General features: G+C 40.1%; 1 protein-coding gene across 1 annotated transcript in view; it reads left to right on the top strand.

Annotated features, from left to right (window-relative positions):
* Positions 1-7,507: 7,507 nt before the first annotated feature.
* The window catches only part of ACSL4 (acyl-CoA synthetase long chain family member 4), a 237,783-nt gene continuing 225,621 nt past the window's right edge, over positions 7,508-19,669 (top strand). Inside the window, exon 1 of the mRNA XM_066356064.1 lies at positions 7,508-7,629. Coding sequence (XP_066212161.1) covers positions 7,544-7,629 — 86 coding nt within the window. The 5' untranslated portion in view covers positions 7,508-7,543. The remainder of the gene's footprint in view (positions 7,630-19,669) is intronic.

Below are 19,669 nucleotides of genomic sequence, written 5' to 3'. Positions count from 1 at the left end.
TCTTGTACTTCCATTTTCTACTTACCACCCTGTCACCTGTAGAAGTGATAATTTCCTGAGGATAACAGCTCATGTTCTGAGTTGGCTTTGCTCAAATTTGCCTGTGAAGTTTCCCGAAGATTTAAGTGATTACCCGTATTCTTTTCTTCATTTTAACAAAAGTGAGGTGTGTTGTAGGTTTCCACTTTTATTTGGATTCTTAGGTGTTTGAGCCTGATTTCATTTGGATCCAGATTAATAAGGTTTACAACCTGGGTCAGGAAGTTTGTGTAACTAATGTTTATGACTTCCAAGTTCAAAGTTATTTACAACATGGTAGATTTTAGAAATTTATTTTAGAACATCTTTAGAAAACATCCATAAAATATCTTTTTCAGTAGATTGTTTCTTCTCTAGATGGAAAAATCTAGAAACCAAAGATGTTGAGAATACAAATAGGTTCTTCAATACATTGCACAAAAACCTAAGAATGGAAAAAGATTGAGCGCCCTGGCCGGTTGGCTCAGTGGTAGAGCATCGGCCTGGCGTGCGGAAGTCCCCGGTTCAATTCCTGGCCAGGGCACACAGGAGAAGCGCCCATCTGCTTCTCCACCCCTCCCCTTCTCCTTCCTCTCTGTCTCTCTCTTCCCCTCCTGCATCCGGGGCTCCATTGGAGCAAAGTTTGCCCGGGTGCTGAGGATGGCTCTGTGGCCTCTGCCTCAGGCACTAGAATGGCTCTGGTCGCAACAGAGCGACGCCCGGGATGGGCAGAGCATCGCCCCCTGGTGGGCGTGCTGGGTGGATCCCGGTAGGGCGCATGCGGGAGTCTGTCTGACTGCCTCCCCGTTTCCAGCTTCAGAAAAAAAAAAAAAAAAAAGAAAAAAAGAAAAGACTGAGCCAGCTTCCTTCTTTGGTTCAGGGATCTTTCACAGGAGCTCTAGCAGTTTTGGAAGGCCTGAGATTGGACACTTGGATGTCATTCCCTTTTCTTTTCTTTTTTTTTTTTTTTTCATTTTTCTGAAGCTGGAAACAGGGAGAGACAGTCAGACAGACTCCCGCATGCGCCCGACCGGGATCCACCCGGCATGCCCACCAGGGGCTACGCTCTGCCCACCAGGGGGCGATGCTCTGCCCCTCTGGGGCGTCGCTCTGCCGCAACCAGAGCCACTCTAGTGCCTGGGGCAGAGGCCAAGGAGCCATCCCTAGCGCCCGGGCCATCTTTGCTCCAATGGAGCCTTGGCTGCGGGAGGGGAAGAGAGAGACAGAGAGGAAAGCACAGCGGAGGGGTGGAGAAGCAAATGGGTGCTTCTCCTATGTGCCCTGGCCAGGAATCGAACCCGGGTCCTCTGCACGCTAGGCCGACGCTCTACCGCTGAGCCAACCGGCCAGGGCCATTCCTTTTTCTTTAATAATTCATTATGGCCTGACGTGTGGTGGTGCAGTGGATCAAGCATCGACCTCGAAAGCTGAAGTCGCCAGTTCAAAACCCTGGGCGTGCCTGGTCAAGGCACATATGAAGGTTGATACTTTCTGCTCCTCCTTCCCCCTTGTGTCTCCCTTCTCTCTCTCTCTCTCTCTCTCTCTCTCTCTCTCTCCTCTCTCTCTGTCTCTCCCTCTCTCCTCTCTCAAATGAATAAATAAAATCTTTTTTTAAAAAATAATTCAATATGGGTTTGTTGTACTGAATCTTCCTATATCTTTGAGGGGACATGATTTATAATCCTAGCTTGTGCTGGTTTTCATGGTATGGGATTCTTGAAGTTTATTTCACACTGTGTAACATCAGATTTCTTTTGATTTGGCTTAAAGTCATCTCAAAAACTTAAAGAGGACTCTTCCTTTATTTCTGTTTTAGTATTCTTTGTTCACTCCATGAAGCTTTTTGTGTGCAATTTTTGTCGCTTTCTAATGCAACTCTTCCATTCCAGCCTTTCTGACTGAAGGGCAGCTAATCTTTTTAATCATGCCTCCTTTCGACCATATGGCAGCCCCTCCCCTTCCTGTGCCCTTAATCTCTTTCTGCAGTCTTTTTTAGCTCTTCCTCCACCCTCTGTCCCTCCATTAGGTATGCTTTTCTGAAAGGGCAATGACCCAAACTGTCCTGAGGGTATGGCTAATGGGGTGATTGCCCTGACCCTGCACTCTGGGAATTCCCACCTAGCAGCAGAGACCAGGTGGTTGGTGGGATAGAAGCAAGAGGGTGGTGTGTAGGGATGGGGTGAGGGTGGAATGAGGGAAGAACAAAGAAGTTAGAGGCTTTACCAGCAGGAGCTAAAAAAAAAAATCAATGTGCTCATGAATACAGTACAATTAGTAACTAATTTGAGATTGACTGCTTAGATATGGCACCCTCCCTTTCCTTTGAGTCCTCTCTACCTCTTGCTCCATGACACCCTGTTAGGAGAACCCCTCACCTTCTTTGGGCTCCAAGGCTACTTTCCATGTTTACTTGACACATTCAATTTGGATAAACATACTTGCTTCTGGGGAGAGGTATATGGATCCACAGTTCACCGGAGAGTTTGTGTGTCCCAATGAAACAATAACCTGGCACAGATGCTAGTTATTTTGGACAAAGAAAAGAAACTGGTAGCTAATGAACATGAATAATCTTTTGACGTCCTTTATACTCAGACAACCCCATGGACCTGAGCTTCTTTGCCTTGGGTCATGAGTATTAATTGTTACTGTGAAAGATATGAGTCAGAAGACCAAACCAAAACAAAGTCAGCCATGGTTCTGACGACAATGACCTAACCAGTCTGAACTGCATACATAAGGATACCCTGAAGGACTGCTTTTCAAAGTGACTCATATTCTTAAATGCTCTTATTCCTTAAACAATTGTCTGGGTTAAGCTTAGAGGTGAAAATATGGTAAGTGAGATTGGAGCAAGTAACAGGAGAAAGTGAGGTACTTTATACTTATGCATGGAGCACATCTTTCAAGGACCTCTCTTCCTGTCTGCTCTCCTGTCCTTGTACCACAGAGAAACACACACACATAAAGTGAAAACAAAAATGTCAGTGCAGAGAGGGCAGCAGTAGCATCTAGTCCGCACTGTTTTATGACTCACTTTTGCCTCTGATCCTGAAGTCTAGGCTTACAAATTAATAGAATTTCATTGAGTAAAGGCATCTTTTCTTCCTGGAACTTGGGTTGTATACACCAAGTGAAACTCCCACATATACACACTCAAGCGAGGTCTGATTACATTTCTCCAACAGCTGCCTCTTCTAAATTATGGGATTGCACAATAAGCTTGCGAAAGCAAAGAACATGGCCAAAGAATGAACTCCTAAAGGAACCTTACCAGGAAGTCATTTGACCTTTCTCCCAGTTTTCCAAAGAGGTTTTTGTTTTGGTAAAATAGTAGGATGAGTTAAGGTGGGTATTTTCTTTTCCCACCAGGTTCATCTACTTGAAAGACTCTTGAAGTCTCTGGTATACTCAGAATTCCTGAACTCTTTGCTTTCAGTCTAATTTCTGCCAACCAATTAAGTAAATTGTGTGAATTGCAACTTTAAGGTTCATATTTTCTAGTGAATTGTCCCCAGAGTCTTTGGCAAGAACACATCAGTGTTGAATTCATAATTAAAAATTACTATATACACTCAGTGTTCAGCTATGCAGTCTGAGGGGAAAGGCGCTATCCTTACATGTGATGGATGTTTTTGGTTTTCCAACAATATAGTGCTATCAGAGCCATATATAAAAATCTCTCATATGTCTGGTTTTGGAAAATTGTGGCTTTTCTGACTAAAAATACTTGTTACACTTACTGTGCAAACAGCTAAAAGCCTTCTCTGGGCCTGACCTGTGGTGGCGCAGTGGATAAAGCGTCAACCTGGAAACGCTGAGGTTGCCGGTTCAAAACCCTGGGCTTGCCTGGTCAAGGCACATATGGGAGTTGATGCTTCCTGCTCCTCCCCCCTTCTCTCTCTCTCTCTCTCTCTCTCTCTCTCTCTCTCTCCTCTCTATAATGAATAAATAAAATCTTAAAAAAAAAAGCCTTCTCTGAATCAGACCCAGTATCACCTCTTCCAAAATTCATGGGTTATTTCCATTACATATTCTCTAAGCCATGTGCTGAGTAAAAAGTTGAGATGGATTTTCCCTACATATAGTAGAAATCATCTTGTTTATCTACTCTGATATGTTTGTGAGAAACAAGTAGAGGAAGAGAGACTACAAAAAAGAAAAAAAGAAATCAAATATGTTTGCAGATCTATATTCAGCAGACAGTGTGCCTTGTACCCAGAAGACACACAATGAGTGTGTGTTGACTTAAAGAGTAGAGTCTAGACAATGGAACTTGTTTCTATAGTATTTACCAGCCATTGGACTTTTCAGATGGACACCAGAATGAAAGTCAATACTAAATTTACCAACAAATCTAGACCTCAGAGATGCTGAGAAACAATTTTCTAGATCACCCAAGATATCATATCTAAATTCCTTCCCCCATTTCTGCAGCAAGTTTTTCAGAAGTAGAGATCAGAAAACAATTTGTTTTTTTCATCTCAAAAATGAGAGACTTGGGTTCCATTTTTCTCTTCTTTTTTTAAACTGAATTTATTGTGGTGACATTGGTTAATAAAATTATATAAGTATCAGGTGTACAATTCTAAAATACATCATCTGTATATTGTATTGTGTGTTCACCACCTTAAGGGTTCAATTTTTCTGTAGAATTCTTCCAATTCCTAATTTTAAAAGTTAAGAGTGGTCAAATTATGTGTATATTGACTTGTCAACCAGCTACTTCAGGCAATGATCATAATCATGAAGACTGGGTGAGAGAGAGAGAGTTGAAGTTTATTATTAGTATTGGAAAACAAAAAGCACTGACCATATTCAGAGTACAACCTTTTGGTAGAGTAGATTTCTAGAAATAGATGGTTCTGCATTTTTCAAGGTTTTCATTTAGCAGGGGATATACTTAGAATATTTGGGCTTCCAAAGAAGTATATCTGGTAGTTCCATTAATATAGTGATGATTCTGAGAGATATTACAGTTAAAAAGTATGTAATACTTTTTAAATAAAAATACAGGGTATTTTGATCTTGATGATAATGATACTGTAACTGGTCAATATCTCAAACGGTGCAATGATGTCAACTCAGAGAATGTTTAAATCCTGCCTTCTTGGTTGTTTGTCATGTGATTTATAATCCTCTTGCAACCCAAGGTCATTCTTTTGGTGGTACAGTGTACTGGGCAAACTATATGTAGTTATCTCTCAAAAACTTCCAGCATTTTCATTTTATATTAAGAAGTGAAAATGCAAGAGTTCCTTTCTACATTCTCCTGGAGTCTTGTTTAAAGAACAGAGGCAGAAGACTCCAAGAAACTGCATAAGCAGAGAACTAACACTGGGCAAATCAGGACTGCCATCAAATGTAAAAGACAGAAAAGTCTCAGTGTCCCCACTGTTGCCATGGGTACAGTAGAAATGTGTGAGTGTGGGCCGTGTGGCCCTAATCCTAACACTATGTGATTGCCGTGTCAAGTCTTTCACCTTTAACCTCTAGAAGTCTTTGGACCTAATAGCTCTGTCTGATATCTGAAGCTGTATGAAGTTTCTATACCCTTAGGAAGGGGTTGGACCACTATTATTCACCTTTTCCTCTGCATGAACACTCCTGGGTCCTAATGATACTTATGGGAGTTTTCATTATCAAAGCCTATATCCTTTAACAGATCTGGTGTAAAGATGAGTGACTTGAACTAAAAACACCCCTAATTTAAGAAACAGAGATCAGACCCTGGCCAATTGTCTCGGTGGATAGAGCATCAGCCCGGAGTGTGGACATTCCAGTTTCAATCCCGGTCAAGGCACGCATGAGAAACAACCACCTGTTTCTTTTCCTTTCCCTCTCCTCCTTCTCTCTTTGTTCTCCTTTTGCAGCCAGTGGCTTGATTGATTCGAGTGTTGGCCGTGAGGACAGCTTGGTTGATTCAAATACTGGCCCCAGACAGTGGTGGTGGTGGGGTGTTGCCAGGTAGATCCTTGTTGTGGCACATGTGGGAGTCTGTCTCACTATCTCCCCTCCTCTCACTTAAAAAAAAAGAGAAGAGAAACAGAGATCAAAAGCTATATAAGCTGTCCACCGGGCAGCTAAAGGGGAGAGACTAATCAGTTACAAATCGAGAATGGCTAGCCAAAAAAAAAAAAGTCTTTTCTGTCACAACCTGGTAGTAGGCCAACATATGAAGTCAAACAATAGTGTCAGGAACAGCTGACTCTTCAGTTTGCCCTGTTAGGAAAATCTGCTTTGGGGGTTTCAGTAAGTCAGCTGGCAGGTTGGAGAAGCCACCTCTCACTTCATCCAGGAAAATCTATGATCTAATAACATCAGTTCTCAGAAAACGAGAGCACAGGGGCATGGTTGTTCTGGAGAAGGCAGCCAGAGCAGAGCCAGAGTGCTTGACAAAATTCCAGATACACCTTGTGGGTGATGGCTCGTTAGATGGTCTTAACCAGAGATCAGAAGCCTGAGGCAGCCTTGAGTACTTCCCACCACCTTGTTACTTATAATATATAGTCAGCCAATTTGCCTTTTTGAGGCCTCTTTTTGTTTATAAAATGGGATTAAAGGTAGCAAATCATACTTTGAGTCCAACAAGGCCAAGGTTTAAATCCCTACTCTAAAATTTCCTTTTTGATCTTGAGCAATTAATTAACCTCTCTGAAATTTCAGTTCCTCATTCATAAACATTAGGAAATAATACTTATTGTGTGGGGCTTAAGAAAGAAAATAATGTATGTAAACATAGTAAGCACTCATTAAATATTTGTTACATGAATAAATGAATGGTAATACCTGGCATGTAATAGGTGATTTTTAGGTAGCAATTCATTTTCTTTCTTCTTCAAATAAGATATGAAACCATATAATGATACAAATTATTCTCACTGAGCCACAGAATCTAAATACAAGCTAAATGCATTTGCCATTAGGTCTTTAGTGTCTGTTTCTGCTTTTCCCCCTGATTAGTATTCTGGCTAGAAATGTATCTTAGTTACACTGATGGTATATATGTCAAGGTTAAAGGTAAAAATACCAACTGATGTCAACATTACTTAGCAATTATAAAAAGAGGTGAACAATCCCTATTTATGGAAAAATGTGTACACATTTGTAAATACACACATAAATTTGCAGAGTTCTGCATGTAATCTCAAGGGATTCATAGGTCCTTTTAAAGCTCCAGGTTAAGAAACTCTAGTACGCAAGACCAGAGAGGTATGGCAACTGGTCAAATAGTTATCTCAATAACCCTGTAAAAATGTTTGAATAAAGTTTTAGGTGGGCATAAATAAAAAAATAACATTAATTACTTTCAAAACTTCCTTTTGAAAGAAACTTGCTTCACATCCTTAATTTGCTTTTATTCTTATTTCTTTTTCTTCTCTTAGAATATAATCACAAGTCTTTTTTTTTCTTCTTTTTTATTTATTTATTCATTTTTAGAGAGGAGAGAGAGACAAAGAGGGAGAGAGAGGAGAGAGAGACAGAGAGAGAGAAGGGGGGAGGAGCTGGAAGCATCAACTCCCATATGTGCCTTGACCAGGCAAGCCCAGGGTTTAGAACTGGCGACCTCAGCATTTCCAGGTCGACACCTTATCCACTGCACCACCACAGGTCAGGCCACAAGTCTTTTTAAAAAAAATTAAAATCATAGCTAGTTTGTAACATTTTCCTGTGTCTTAAATTTCCTATGTTAAAGTTAGCATGATCTAAAGTTGGTGGCCAGTAATCATTTTAATTTAATTATAGGTAATTTAATTGTATTACTTTGTATGTTAACCATTGATATTTTTCATGGTAATCACTGTCTAGAACTGCCATGTATACCCCTATATAGTCATATATGCAGAACTATGCCCATTGACCATTAGTATCATGTACACTCTCTATATATTTGTCTTTTAGTCTATAGTTTCAAGTTGAAGTTCTTTGTTCTCTAATCCTTCTTTAGAAAAAGCAGCAACCCTAGTCCTAATTATGGCATACCTAGTATTTCATCTATTGCATTTTCCCCTAGCAACTGCAGTCTATATTTTGAAGTTCTGATTGGCAGATCTTTCTAGCATTTTTCTGTCCACCCAGCTTGTGGCTGTACCACTTCAATCTATCATATTGCAGCTGTGTGAATATGAGGCAGTCATCTGTTTTTCATTCTAAAGAAGAAGAAGCTGTGCTTTAATTATTATTGTTTCTTTGTAAGTAGATTTGCTGTGTTCTGGACCTGGCCTATCATTGAATATTTAATTCAGCTCCTGGGTTGTTCTAGTAAAGCAAAGTTCCTTTATTACAATTTAAATCAACGATATGCTTTTGCTCACACATGGCTGAAATCTTGTCCAGGAGTCAATAAAAAAAATGTTTCTGATGGTGAACTTTGTTTGAGTAGAAACATGATAGCCACCCTAGGCAGTTTTGTTTTTGAAGATGGAAATGATAGCCTTGTTCCATACTATATCAGTGGTCAAATGCGTCAGACAGAATGTTCTGACCAGCTGAAAAATTTCATTTATGAGTCACTTCCTCTTTCACTGTCTCTTACTCAAAATCTTCACTCCCCTCTTAGGCTTAAAATTTGTATACTGTTCTCCAAGAGTATTATGGCTTCATAAAACCCTATTATATGTGTTATCTACTTTGCCATTGGATTTCAAAGTCATGTTTATTGTCCCAACAGTAATTTTAACTTTATATATTAAATTCCACCTACTTAGGGTCTGTAAGAATGTTCTTACGGCTCTTTCCCTATGCTTTGCAATAGCTCGAGTGTTTCCTTGGGGCCCTAACACCATAGCAGAAAATAAACTCCTTAATCTGCAAGGGAATAAACAGAATTTGAAGAGCAAAGGAAACGAAACTAAGTAGCAAGGGAAAGGCTTTCTAACACATTAAAGGCCTCTCCATGCTAGTAGAAAGTAGAAGACCAGAGACACCCTTTTGGTTTGTGGTCAGCTCACTTTGTTCCATCCCCCACTGCTGTTCTGTCTCTTTTTCTGACTCCTGTATCCCCACCCTTTAAAAAAAACAGTATGTTGGGACTGTTGAACTTGTGGTAGTTATTACTCTGTGGTGACTCATGCTGAAAAGTAGGGATAATTTGCCTGGTGGGGGAAGGAAAAGGAGTTATGTCCATGTATGGACATGCAGGACAATTGTCTGGGTGGTAGGTATACTCAGCTACAGCTGTAAATAGAGTTAACTCTTCTAGAAAATCCCAGAGGTCTAGGGACATGGCATTCCTTTGGTATAACAAAGGAGCTGAGAGAGGGTAGAAAACTTCTGCACTAATCCCAACCAACAAGTATTGAGTTTCTGGTGTGGGGGGGATCACAGAGGACTTCACAACAATGAGATTTTTTAGGTCTTGATGATTACAAATCTAAATCTTAAGGTTGTGTATAAAGGAGACCAAAGAGCCTGACCTGTGGTGACGCAGTGGATAAAGCGTCAATCTGGAACGCTGAGGTCGCTGGTTTGAAACCCGAGGCTTGCCTGGTCAAGGCACATATGGGAGTTGATGCTTCCTGCTCCTCCCCCTGTTCTTTCTATCTCTTTCCTTTCTCTATCTCTTTCTCTCTGTGTGTCTCCTCTCTCTAAAAAAATGAATAAATAAAAATGTAAAAAGAAAAGAAAAAGAGCTGCTTATAAAAAAATACAGTAAGAATATTAAAAAAATAAAAATAAAAAAGGAGACCAAAGAACAAAATCATGAAGGAAGTACTGTTGGCTTTCATTCCTTTCCTTTGCCTTATCTTCCAGGGACTTGTGGCTTCCTGATGTTTGGTGCTCTTCTGAACAAGAATCTGTTCGTTTCACCAGCTCAGCTGTTGCCAAGCATTCACAAAGTTCATCACCGTGAAAATTATGAATAGGAAGCCTGAGCCACCCCATGATAGGGTCTTAGCCTCTGCCTGTCTGCCTTCTCTGTGGCTTCCAAGCATGTTTGGTGTCAAGGAATGAGGAGGAGATGTAAGTGTGAGAAAATACTCTTTTACATCTCTTCCACTGTGCATGGACAGACCTCCTTTTCACACTGTCCACTTACCAGGTTCTTCCATTAGTACCACTGTCCCCTCTCCCTGGTTCCCACTGATGACTTCAAATTTTAGGTCAACTTAATGTAGCTTTTGTCCTCAAGAAGATAAGGGATACTTGCTTATGCATAGCCCAAAGATTGGCATACTTTTTCTGTAAAGGGCCAAATGGTATATATTTTAGGCTTTGAGAAGCATATAATCTTTGTTCCAACTATTCAGTTCTACAATTGTAGTGTGACATTAGCAATAAGCAATTCATAAACACATTAAAGTAGTTGCTTTCCAATTAATAAATCAATTCAATTTCATGTAATTTTCATTGCCACAAAGTATTATTCTCCTTTTGATTTTTTTCAATCATGGAACAATACATAAAAACATTTTCAGTTTGGATTTACAAAAATATATAACAGACCAGATTTGGCCAGTGGGCTGTAGTTTGCCCACTAGTTCCTTAACCTAAAGGGTTGATTCTAATAGGGGTATTACATGCTATCATAAACTGAATGGGATGGAGAGAATGAGCTTTTTAGGATGGGACTGAGCAAAACCTCACTATCCCCTTCAAGTCACACAAGCTAGGTGGAAATGCTTTCTATTTCATTCAATATACTACTATGTGCCAAGCACTGCATTAGGTACTAGGCAATACATTGATAGAATAAAACAGATTCTGTCTCTGCCCTGATAAAGTTTAAAGTGAGATGGGAAAAACAGTAATCAAAAAGTGAATAAGCAATAAACATATAATTTCAAATTGTGGGAAGTATGTGAAGTAAGCACAGGAGAGTAGTTGTAGAGAATCAGGAGGTAGCATACTTAGAAATTGTGGTCAGGGAAGGAAGACTCATATGTAAGGATGTTATTATTAAAGAATTAGCCTAGTAAAGAGCATCAAGAAGAAGAAACTGCATTCCAGGCAGAAGGCCCAGCATGTATTAAGGTCCTGGGACAGCAAAGATCTTGCCTTGTTCACAGATCTAAAGGATCTAGCAGGATCGAAGGAGAGTGAACCAAGAGGCGGTGGGAAAAATAGAACACGGTCAGATTACAAGAGAGAGTATGGAATTCATATGAAGTATAAAAAAAGCCCTTTTGCCTGACCAGGTGGTGGCGCAGTGGATAGAGCATCGGACTGGGATGCGGAAGGACCCAGGTTCGGGACCCCGAGGTCGCCAGCTTGAGTGCGGACTCATCTGGCTTGAGCAAAGAGCTCACCAGCTTGGACCCAAGGTCGCTGGCTTCAGCAAGGGGTTACTCGGTCTGCTGAAGGCCCGCGGTCAAGGCACATGTGAGAAAGCAATCAATGAACAACTAAGAAGTCGCAACGCTCAACGAGAAACTGATGATTGATGCTTCTCATCTCTCTTTGTTCCTGTCTGTCTGTCCCTATCTCTGCCTCTGTATAAAAAAAAAAAAAAAAAAAAAAAAAAAAAAAAAAAAATTAAAAAAAAAAAAAAAAAAAGAAAGCCCTTTTAACAGATTACACTTGCTAATGTGTGGGGAATAAACTAGAAGGAAAAAAGCAAGTACAAGTTGGATAACCAGTTAAAATTTTATTGCAGTACTACAGTCAAGAAGTTATGGTGGCTTAGACCAGGGTGTTGTCAGTAAAAACAAGAAAGTGGGAACAGATGCATGACATATTTGGAGATGGAAACTATAGATCTTTCTGCCTGACCAGGCGGTGGCGCAGTGGATAGAGTGTCGGATTGGGATGCAGAGGACCAAGGTCGAGACCCCGAGGTCGCCAGCTTGAGCGCGGGCTCATCTGGTTTGAGCAAAAAGCCCACCAGCTTGAACCCAAGGTCACTGGCTCCATCAAGGGGTTACCTGGTCTGCTGAAGGCCCGCGGTCAGGGCACATATGGGAAGCCAATCAATGAACAGCTTAGGTGTTGCAACACACAATGAAAGACTGGTGATTGATGCTTCTCATCTCTCTCTGTTCCTGTCTGTCTGTTCCTGTCTACCCCTCTCTCTAACTCACTCTCTGTCTCTGTAAAAAATTAAAAAATTAAAAACAAAACAAAACTATAGATCTTTCTGATTAGATGTTGAAGGTAAGGTAGATAGCAGAATCAATAATAATTTGCAGGTTTTGGCTTCAATGAGTTGGTAAAGGGTGGTTCTTTTTGATGCAGTGTGAAAGACCGGGAAAGGGACAGTTGCAATCATGGGGATACAAAAGAAGACACTAATAAAGAGTTCTATTTTTGACAGATTAATTGTAAGATGCCTTTGAGATTTTCACATAGATCTCCAAGCATTTGATCATGTAAGCCTAGCATTTCAAGGAGAGTTTTGGGTTGATGATATGAATATGGAAGAAATCAACATATAGATGACATTTAATGTCATGGGAATTGAGGAGATCACTTAGGGAGAGAGCGCAAATAGAGAAGAAACCCCAGGAACTAATGCTGAGGCACTCTAAAATTTAGATATTTAATAGAGGAGAAACCTTCACAACAAACTAAAAGGGAGCAGTCAAAGATACAGGAGAATTTTTTTAATGTACAGTGTCACAGTGGCTGAAAGAGAAGACTGTTGTAGAAGAAAGTGTACTGAACACTGTTGGAAGATCAAGTCAAATGTGGACACAAAATGACATTATTGAGTTTGGTAACAAGAAGTCTTCAATGACTTTGGCAAGAGGTTTTGCTGGGGTGGTAGGGCTGAACTGGCAATGGCTGTGGTTAACAGAGATGTAAGGAACTGATCCATAATGTCAATATCAAAGCTGTGATCCAGAATGCATCATTTGGTGGTTTGGCAGTTTCCAGGGCAGCTACTAACTCAGGCAACATTGAATGGCATGGATCCAATGACTCAATATGGCTCCTTTCACTCTTTCAAGGTGTGTTTAAAAGGAATAAAATGTTCATTAATTTATTTATTCATAAAAATATTTATTGTGTAATTAATGAGTGCCAGAAATGCTGGAGATATAGTACATAAGAAAACAGAAAAAAAAAACCAAACCTTCTCTGGTGGAGCTTATATTTTAATAACCAGTAAAACAAAGTAAATAGACCATTGCAATCAGGGTTTTAGGTATTATGACATAAGAAAGATACATTAAGGCCTTGGCCAGTCAGCTAAATAAGTGAGAGTGCTGTCCGGTTGCAGGTTCAATCCCCGGTCAAGGCAAACACAGGAAGCAACCAATGAATGCACAACTAAGTGGAACAACAAATGAATGCTTCTCTCTCTCTCTCTCTCTATCTGTGTATCTCCCTCTCCCTCTCTCCTCTCTTTCTTTGCTCTGTCTCTCTGAAATCTATCAGTCAATAATAAATAAATGAATAAAAGATTCATTAATCAAGATAATTAATTCTAGCTGTTGTAACAAACAATCTTCACATTTCAGTGGTTTAACACAAAAGTTTGTTGTTAATGTCACAGGCAAATGCAGATCAAGCAGCTTTTCTGGACAGCTAGCTGTCTTTCAACTAGTGACTCAGGATCCAGGCTCTTTCTGTCATATGGCTTTATCATCCCATAGACTTCCTCAGAGTCGGCTAATAGTGAATGACAATACCTGAAGGCAGCCTATGGAGTATCACACAGCGTAATGTACAGCCAGATTTGAAATAAGTAGAAACCAATGGCAAGACAGTTTGGGAAATGTCATCTTTCTCTTTGCCCAGTAAGGAAATGGGGTTAGTGAGAATCAGGACAGTATCTGCCACTAAAGCATAGGGCACTCTGAGGTTTCAGAGGAGGAGCTCTTAATATTTACTTAATGTATCAGGAAAAGGTTACTGGATGAAGGGACATCTACACTGAAGATCTGAAGGATGAGGAAGAATTAACTTAGTGAAGTGGGGTTAAGAATGTTACAAGTAGTCTTGGCCAGATAACTCAGCTGGCTAGAGTGTTGTCCGGAGATGTAAAGGTTACGAGTTCAATCCCAGGTCAGGGCACATAGAGGAACAGGTTGATGCTTCATTCTTTCCTTCACCCTTCCTTTCTAAAATCAATAAATAAGTTTAAAAATTAAAGAAAAAAAAAGAATGCTATAAGTAGACAGAACAGCAGCTGCTAATGATGGGAGGTGAGAGAGCACAATTGGTTTGAAGAACTGAGTGAAGTTCAGCATGGCCAGAGTAAATAGCAAGAAATGAGAATGAAAGCCTGACCAGGTGGTGGCGCAGTGGATAGAGCATCGGACTGGGATGCGGAAGGACCCAGGTTCGAGACCCCGAGGTTGCCAGCTTGAGCACGGGCTCATCTGGCTTGAGAAAAGAGCTCACCAGCTTGGACCCAAGGTCGCTGGCTCCAGCAGGGGGTTACTCCGTCTGCTGAAGGCCCACGGTCAAGGCACATGTGAGAAAGCAATCAATGAACAATTAAGAAGTTGCAACGAGAAACTGATGATTGATGCTTCTCATCTCTCTCCGTTCCTGTCTGTCTGTCCCTGTCTATCTCTGCCTCTGTAAAAAAATAAATAAATAAATGAGAATGAAATATAGTAGAAGGCCAGTACCAAGGGTGGGCTGACCTTCAGGCTGATGCTTACAGATAGAAGAAGAATCAAGAGTGCCTCCAGGGGCCCTGGCTGGTTGGCTCAGCGGTAGAGCATCGGCCTGGCGTGCGGGGGACCCAGGTTCAACTCCTGGCCAGGGCACACAGGAGAAGCACCCATCTGCTTCTCCACCCTTCCCCCCCTCCTTCCTCTCTGTCTCTCTCTTCCCTTCCTGAAGCCAAGGCTCCATTGGAGCAAAGATGGCCCGGGCGCTGGGGATGGCTCTTTCGCCTCTGCCCCAGGCGCTAGAGTGGCTCTGGTGGCAACAGAACGACACCCCAGAGGGGCAGAGCATCGCCCCCTGGTGGGCAGAGCGTCGCCCCTGGTGGGCGTGCCGGGTGGATCCTGGTCGGGCACATGCGGGAGTCTGTCTGACTGTCTCTCCCCGTTTCCAGCTTCAGAAAAAAAAAAAAAAAAAAAAGAGTGCCTCCAGGGCAACTGGTCCTGATGAAGGCTGTGGGTAGAGGTTTTAAACTCAAAGGTCTTCAGGGATTAAGCAGAGAAGTTGAATTTAAAACGGCAGAGAACAGTGGTGCCTACAGGCAGGTGGGAGTGTAAAAGTTGTGCCCAAATATATCAAATTCAAAGACAAAAACAAACAAGCAATAAACCACTGTGCAGGACAAAGGAAACATATCTGCTTGGACTTTGGTTTAAAGGCTTCTAGAGAGTTTTTACAGTCACCAAAAAGTCCAGGAGATGGGAAAGTTTAGACAGAAAATTTTTGCATTCAAGTCTAATGTCACCATATTGGTTCACAACGGGTTTCATATTTATTGATATTTTCTGCTGTATTTGGTTAACTGTCTGGTAAGACTGCAAGTTTCCAAAGACAGGAATAGGATTGCCTTATTTCATTTTAATAATAATGACAATAATTAAAATGCCAGGCACTGCAGTAAGTGCTTTATTAGCCCATGAAGTTCTTACAACAACCTATAGGAGAGGTTCTATTATTACATCCATTTTTAGATAAGGAAACTGAGTGTAAGTTCACAGTGACTTGCTTACATCACAGTTAGAAAGTGACAAAACTAGGATTTGAACAAAAGCATACTGCCCTAGAGTCTGTGCTCTAGCTGAAGTCTGCCTCTCAACAAACATTATTTCACACTGCTTCTTAGCACATATTTACTGAGCCCCAACTATGGGCAGGGGGTGAAATCCTGAAGAAAGTGATAAAAAATACTAACATCTCCCTTCAAGGAGTTATCAGTCTACTGCAAGAGCTCACTAGTCTAGTCTGGCCTGCTGCCTGTTTCTTTATGGTCAGTGAGCAAAAAATGGTTGTTACATTTTAAAATGGTTGAAAATACAATTAGATAGATAGATAGAGATTATAAACATATAGATTATATATAGTATATACACATTATATACACTACTCACAAAAATTAGGGGATCAGGGAACGTACTGCTACTCCAGCACTTTCAGCCTTTTGTATAGTGCATTTTCACCAATAAAATAAAAGTTAGTTTTGCATCTCATTTGCATAATCAAACAAGTTTCTTTGACTTGTCCTTTGCTTTTCTGACGTTCTTGTTTAATACAAAAAATCAAATGCTTCTTTCATGGCTTCATATTCATTTTGAAATATCCCTTAATTTTTATGAGCAGTATACATTATGTATGGATTATATATATATAAGCTCTACCAGAAAGGTCTGTCCGTTTTTGGAATAAAACAAAATACAAATTTTTCTTACCATCAATAAACTTTATTAAATAATATAATTGCCATTATTATTAATGATTTCTTGCCAGTGTGAGGGCAATTTGTATATCCCATTTTTGAAAAATGTTTTATCTTTTGATGCGAAAAATTGAACCAGTGCTTGTTTGATATCTTCTTCATTTTTGAATTTTTTGCCCTTCAAAAAATTTTGTAAGGACAAAAACAAGTGATAGTTGGAGGGTGCTAAGTCTGGGGAATATTGTGGATGCAACAGACATGCTTCTGTAGCATTTCTTCCTTGTTGAAATTCGTAATAATTACAGTGGCGTAAATGAACTTTATCGGTAGCCATGGGTACACTATTGCTTCACCCATAAGACTAACATGAATCAACTTTGTTTTAGTTAATTTGCTACGTCAGTATGTATACATTAAGTGACAAAAATAGAGAGGCACACATGTGCCAAATAAACATGTGCTTACGTGTCTAAACTTGTTATAGAAACGAACAGAACTTTTCGGTAGACCTTTTATATATATAATCATGGTACATGAAAATTATATGAAATTCACATTTGAATATGCATAAAGATTTATTGGAACATGGCCACACTCATTGATTTATGTATTGCCTAAGACTATTTTCATGATACAACCAGCAGAGCTGAATAATTAAAGCAGAGATTGCATGGCCCACAGAGCCACAAATACATGTGATCTGGTCTTTTACCTAAAAAATACACTGATCTTGGTTTGTTGGATCACATAAATACCTAAACATAATTGTAATACAAAATGAAAGAAGGCAGCATTTTTTGGTGGGAAAAGTATAGGCTTTGACTCAATGAACACTAATAGACTTGGATTTGAAACCCAGCTCCATCTTTACTAGCTTTGTGATGTTGGGCGACTTACTTAACTTCTCTGAACCTGTTTCCCAGATAATAAGGCTAATAATGCCTTTTTCCCATACCATTGTGAGGACTAGAGATAATGTATGCATAGTGTTTGCACAAAACACTAAAAATGATACTAACAGTAATAATAATAACAATGTCAATAGTATGTTATGATAGAAGAAGCAATGTGCCATGTGAACATGGTACTTGGACACCTAAAACATTTTAGATAGTTTAAGTAAAGCTTTCTGGAAGAGGTAACCTTTGAGTTGGTCTCTGGTGTCAGATGGACCTATTTTGAATCACAATTTTTTTGCTACCAGCTGTGTGACTCTGGGCAGATTACCATTTGAAGACTTATTTCCATCATCTGTAAAATAGGGTTAATAATAACAATAATAGTACTAAGTTCACAGAATCATTCTGAGGATTAAATGAGATGATGAATATACAACACTTAATGCTATTTGGCACACAGCAAGTATTCAATAAAAGTCAGTCATTGTTATTAATGGTGTGGTGGTTGTTAATATAGTTTAGGATACAGGTTTTGAAGGCAGAGAAACTTGAGTTTGTATTCTGACCCTGGGTAAGTTACCTAAGTCCTCTAAGTCTTAGTTTCCTCATCTAAAATAGAGGTAGCCACAGTACCTTAGTAGGTTGGGTATTAGGGTTAAATAAGATAATCTACATAGCCCAATGCCTGGCAGATAGTAAGTGCTCAATGAACAGCAGCTATTATTATTAGGCTCAATATGGCAACAGAGAACACTCAATAAATGTTATCAAATGACCAACTAACTGGTGGGTATTCATATTTAGTAGCTGAAAGAGGAAAACTCACCAATTTCAACTTTGATGTTATAAAGTAGACATGAAACTGTCTCTAGCTAAAACAAATGTTGATATCTTCTATATATGAAAATCTTTTCAGAATTTCCTGTTATTCAGTAACTGCTAGTCCTAAACAGGTATATAAATAGGAATTATGAGTATATGTAAAAGTTACTAAGTAATATGGAGAAATGGTCCTGCTAGCTACTTTTCTCCATCAGTAAATAACCCATCGTTTGATGAGGCAATAATCTCATTTCCCTAAGAAAATATCAGAAAGGATATCACTCAGAACTTTAAAAAGCCTTGTTCTGTAAGCCTTTGGTAAATACATATTTAGGTAATAATAAACCAGGACCTTAGGCTAGATTTAAAACCCACCCCCTCGCTGTCCCACTTCTGTGGCTGTAGTTACACAACTAAATGGAAAAATGTTCAAAGAGACCAGAAGCCTTAGTCCAACCTTTGAATTGATTAAATTTCCTAACCCCATTTCATTCTCTTGCTCTTTCCCAGCCAGACTAATGGTTTCCATACAAGATTGGCCCTCAGAAAAGTCATGTAGTGAAGTAGGTCAGTTTTCTTTTTGCCTCTTCCTAGGTTTCCTTTCCATTCATTTCTTCTCTGGGTTCCCAGGATCTTCATGCTCCTCTCCAGTTCCTCCAAATCCTTCCCTATAAGGTCTTACACAAAGTAATTTTCTAGGATATAGAGAGTCCCTGCCTTTCTTCCTATAAAAGCTGACTTGTCCCACAGGTCAGTGGTCCCCAACCTTTTTTGGGCCACAGATCGGTTTAATGTCAGAAAATATTTTCACTGACCGGCCTTTAGGGTGGGACGGATAAATGTATCACGTGACCAAGACAAGCATTAAGAGTAAATCTTAGACGGATGTAACAGAAGGAATCTGGTCATTTTTAAAAAATAAAACATCGTTCAGACTTAAATATAAATAAAACGGGAATAATGTAACTTATTTATTCTTTCTCTATGGACCGGTACCAAATGACCCACGGACCGGTACTGGTCCACGGCCCGGGAGTTGGGGACCACTGCCATAGGTCACACCTTCAGGGTTCTGCTATTGGTTGCCAAGGCACCAAAAAAACAGAACCATAAACAGTATAACTACTTCCCATTTTCTCAACTGTGGCATACTAACTTGCTCAGTTCACTGCCCCAAAGACCAGGTTCAGGAGCTTCTCTATGACACCAGGCTATAAGTCCTAGGTTTCTTAGAGTTGGGATGAGGTTACTATATCAAACCCAAGGTAGCTACCAACTAGGCTTTCTGGCCACAGCAGTGCATTAGCTTGTGAGGTGTTTCACCCAGACAGAGCCAAGTTCTTGCTCTGTGAAATCAACTGGGGCAAGCCTGGGGTGCAGGTAAAATGAAATAAAGTGGAGGTAATAACAATACCAGCCTCCAGGGATATTGTGATGATTAAATTAAGTAATACATGTAAAGTATTCAGAACAATGCCTGGTATAGTGTAAGTGTCCAATAAATGTCAGGTGTTCTTATTCCCACCTTCTGAAGATCGGGTGGCTAGCCTGCAAGGCTTCTGTTTCAACACAACTCCTGAATACAATTAGAAACTCTCACAATACTTTTCTTTTGGGGCCCACTCACCCAGAGTAGTACTCACCCCCCACCCAAGGACAGTACTTAGGGCTTCTG

This window comes from Saccopteryx leptura, chromosome X, assembly GCF_036850995.1.
Source record: "Saccopteryx leptura isolate mSacLep1 chromosome X, mSacLep1_pri_phased_curated, whole genome shotgun sequence".
Taxonomy (NCBI): domain Eukaryota; kingdom Metazoa; phylum Chordata; class Mammalia; order Chiroptera; family Emballonuridae; genus Saccopteryx; species Saccopteryx leptura.
This window is presented reverse-complemented; position numbering and strand designations above follow the sequence as displayed.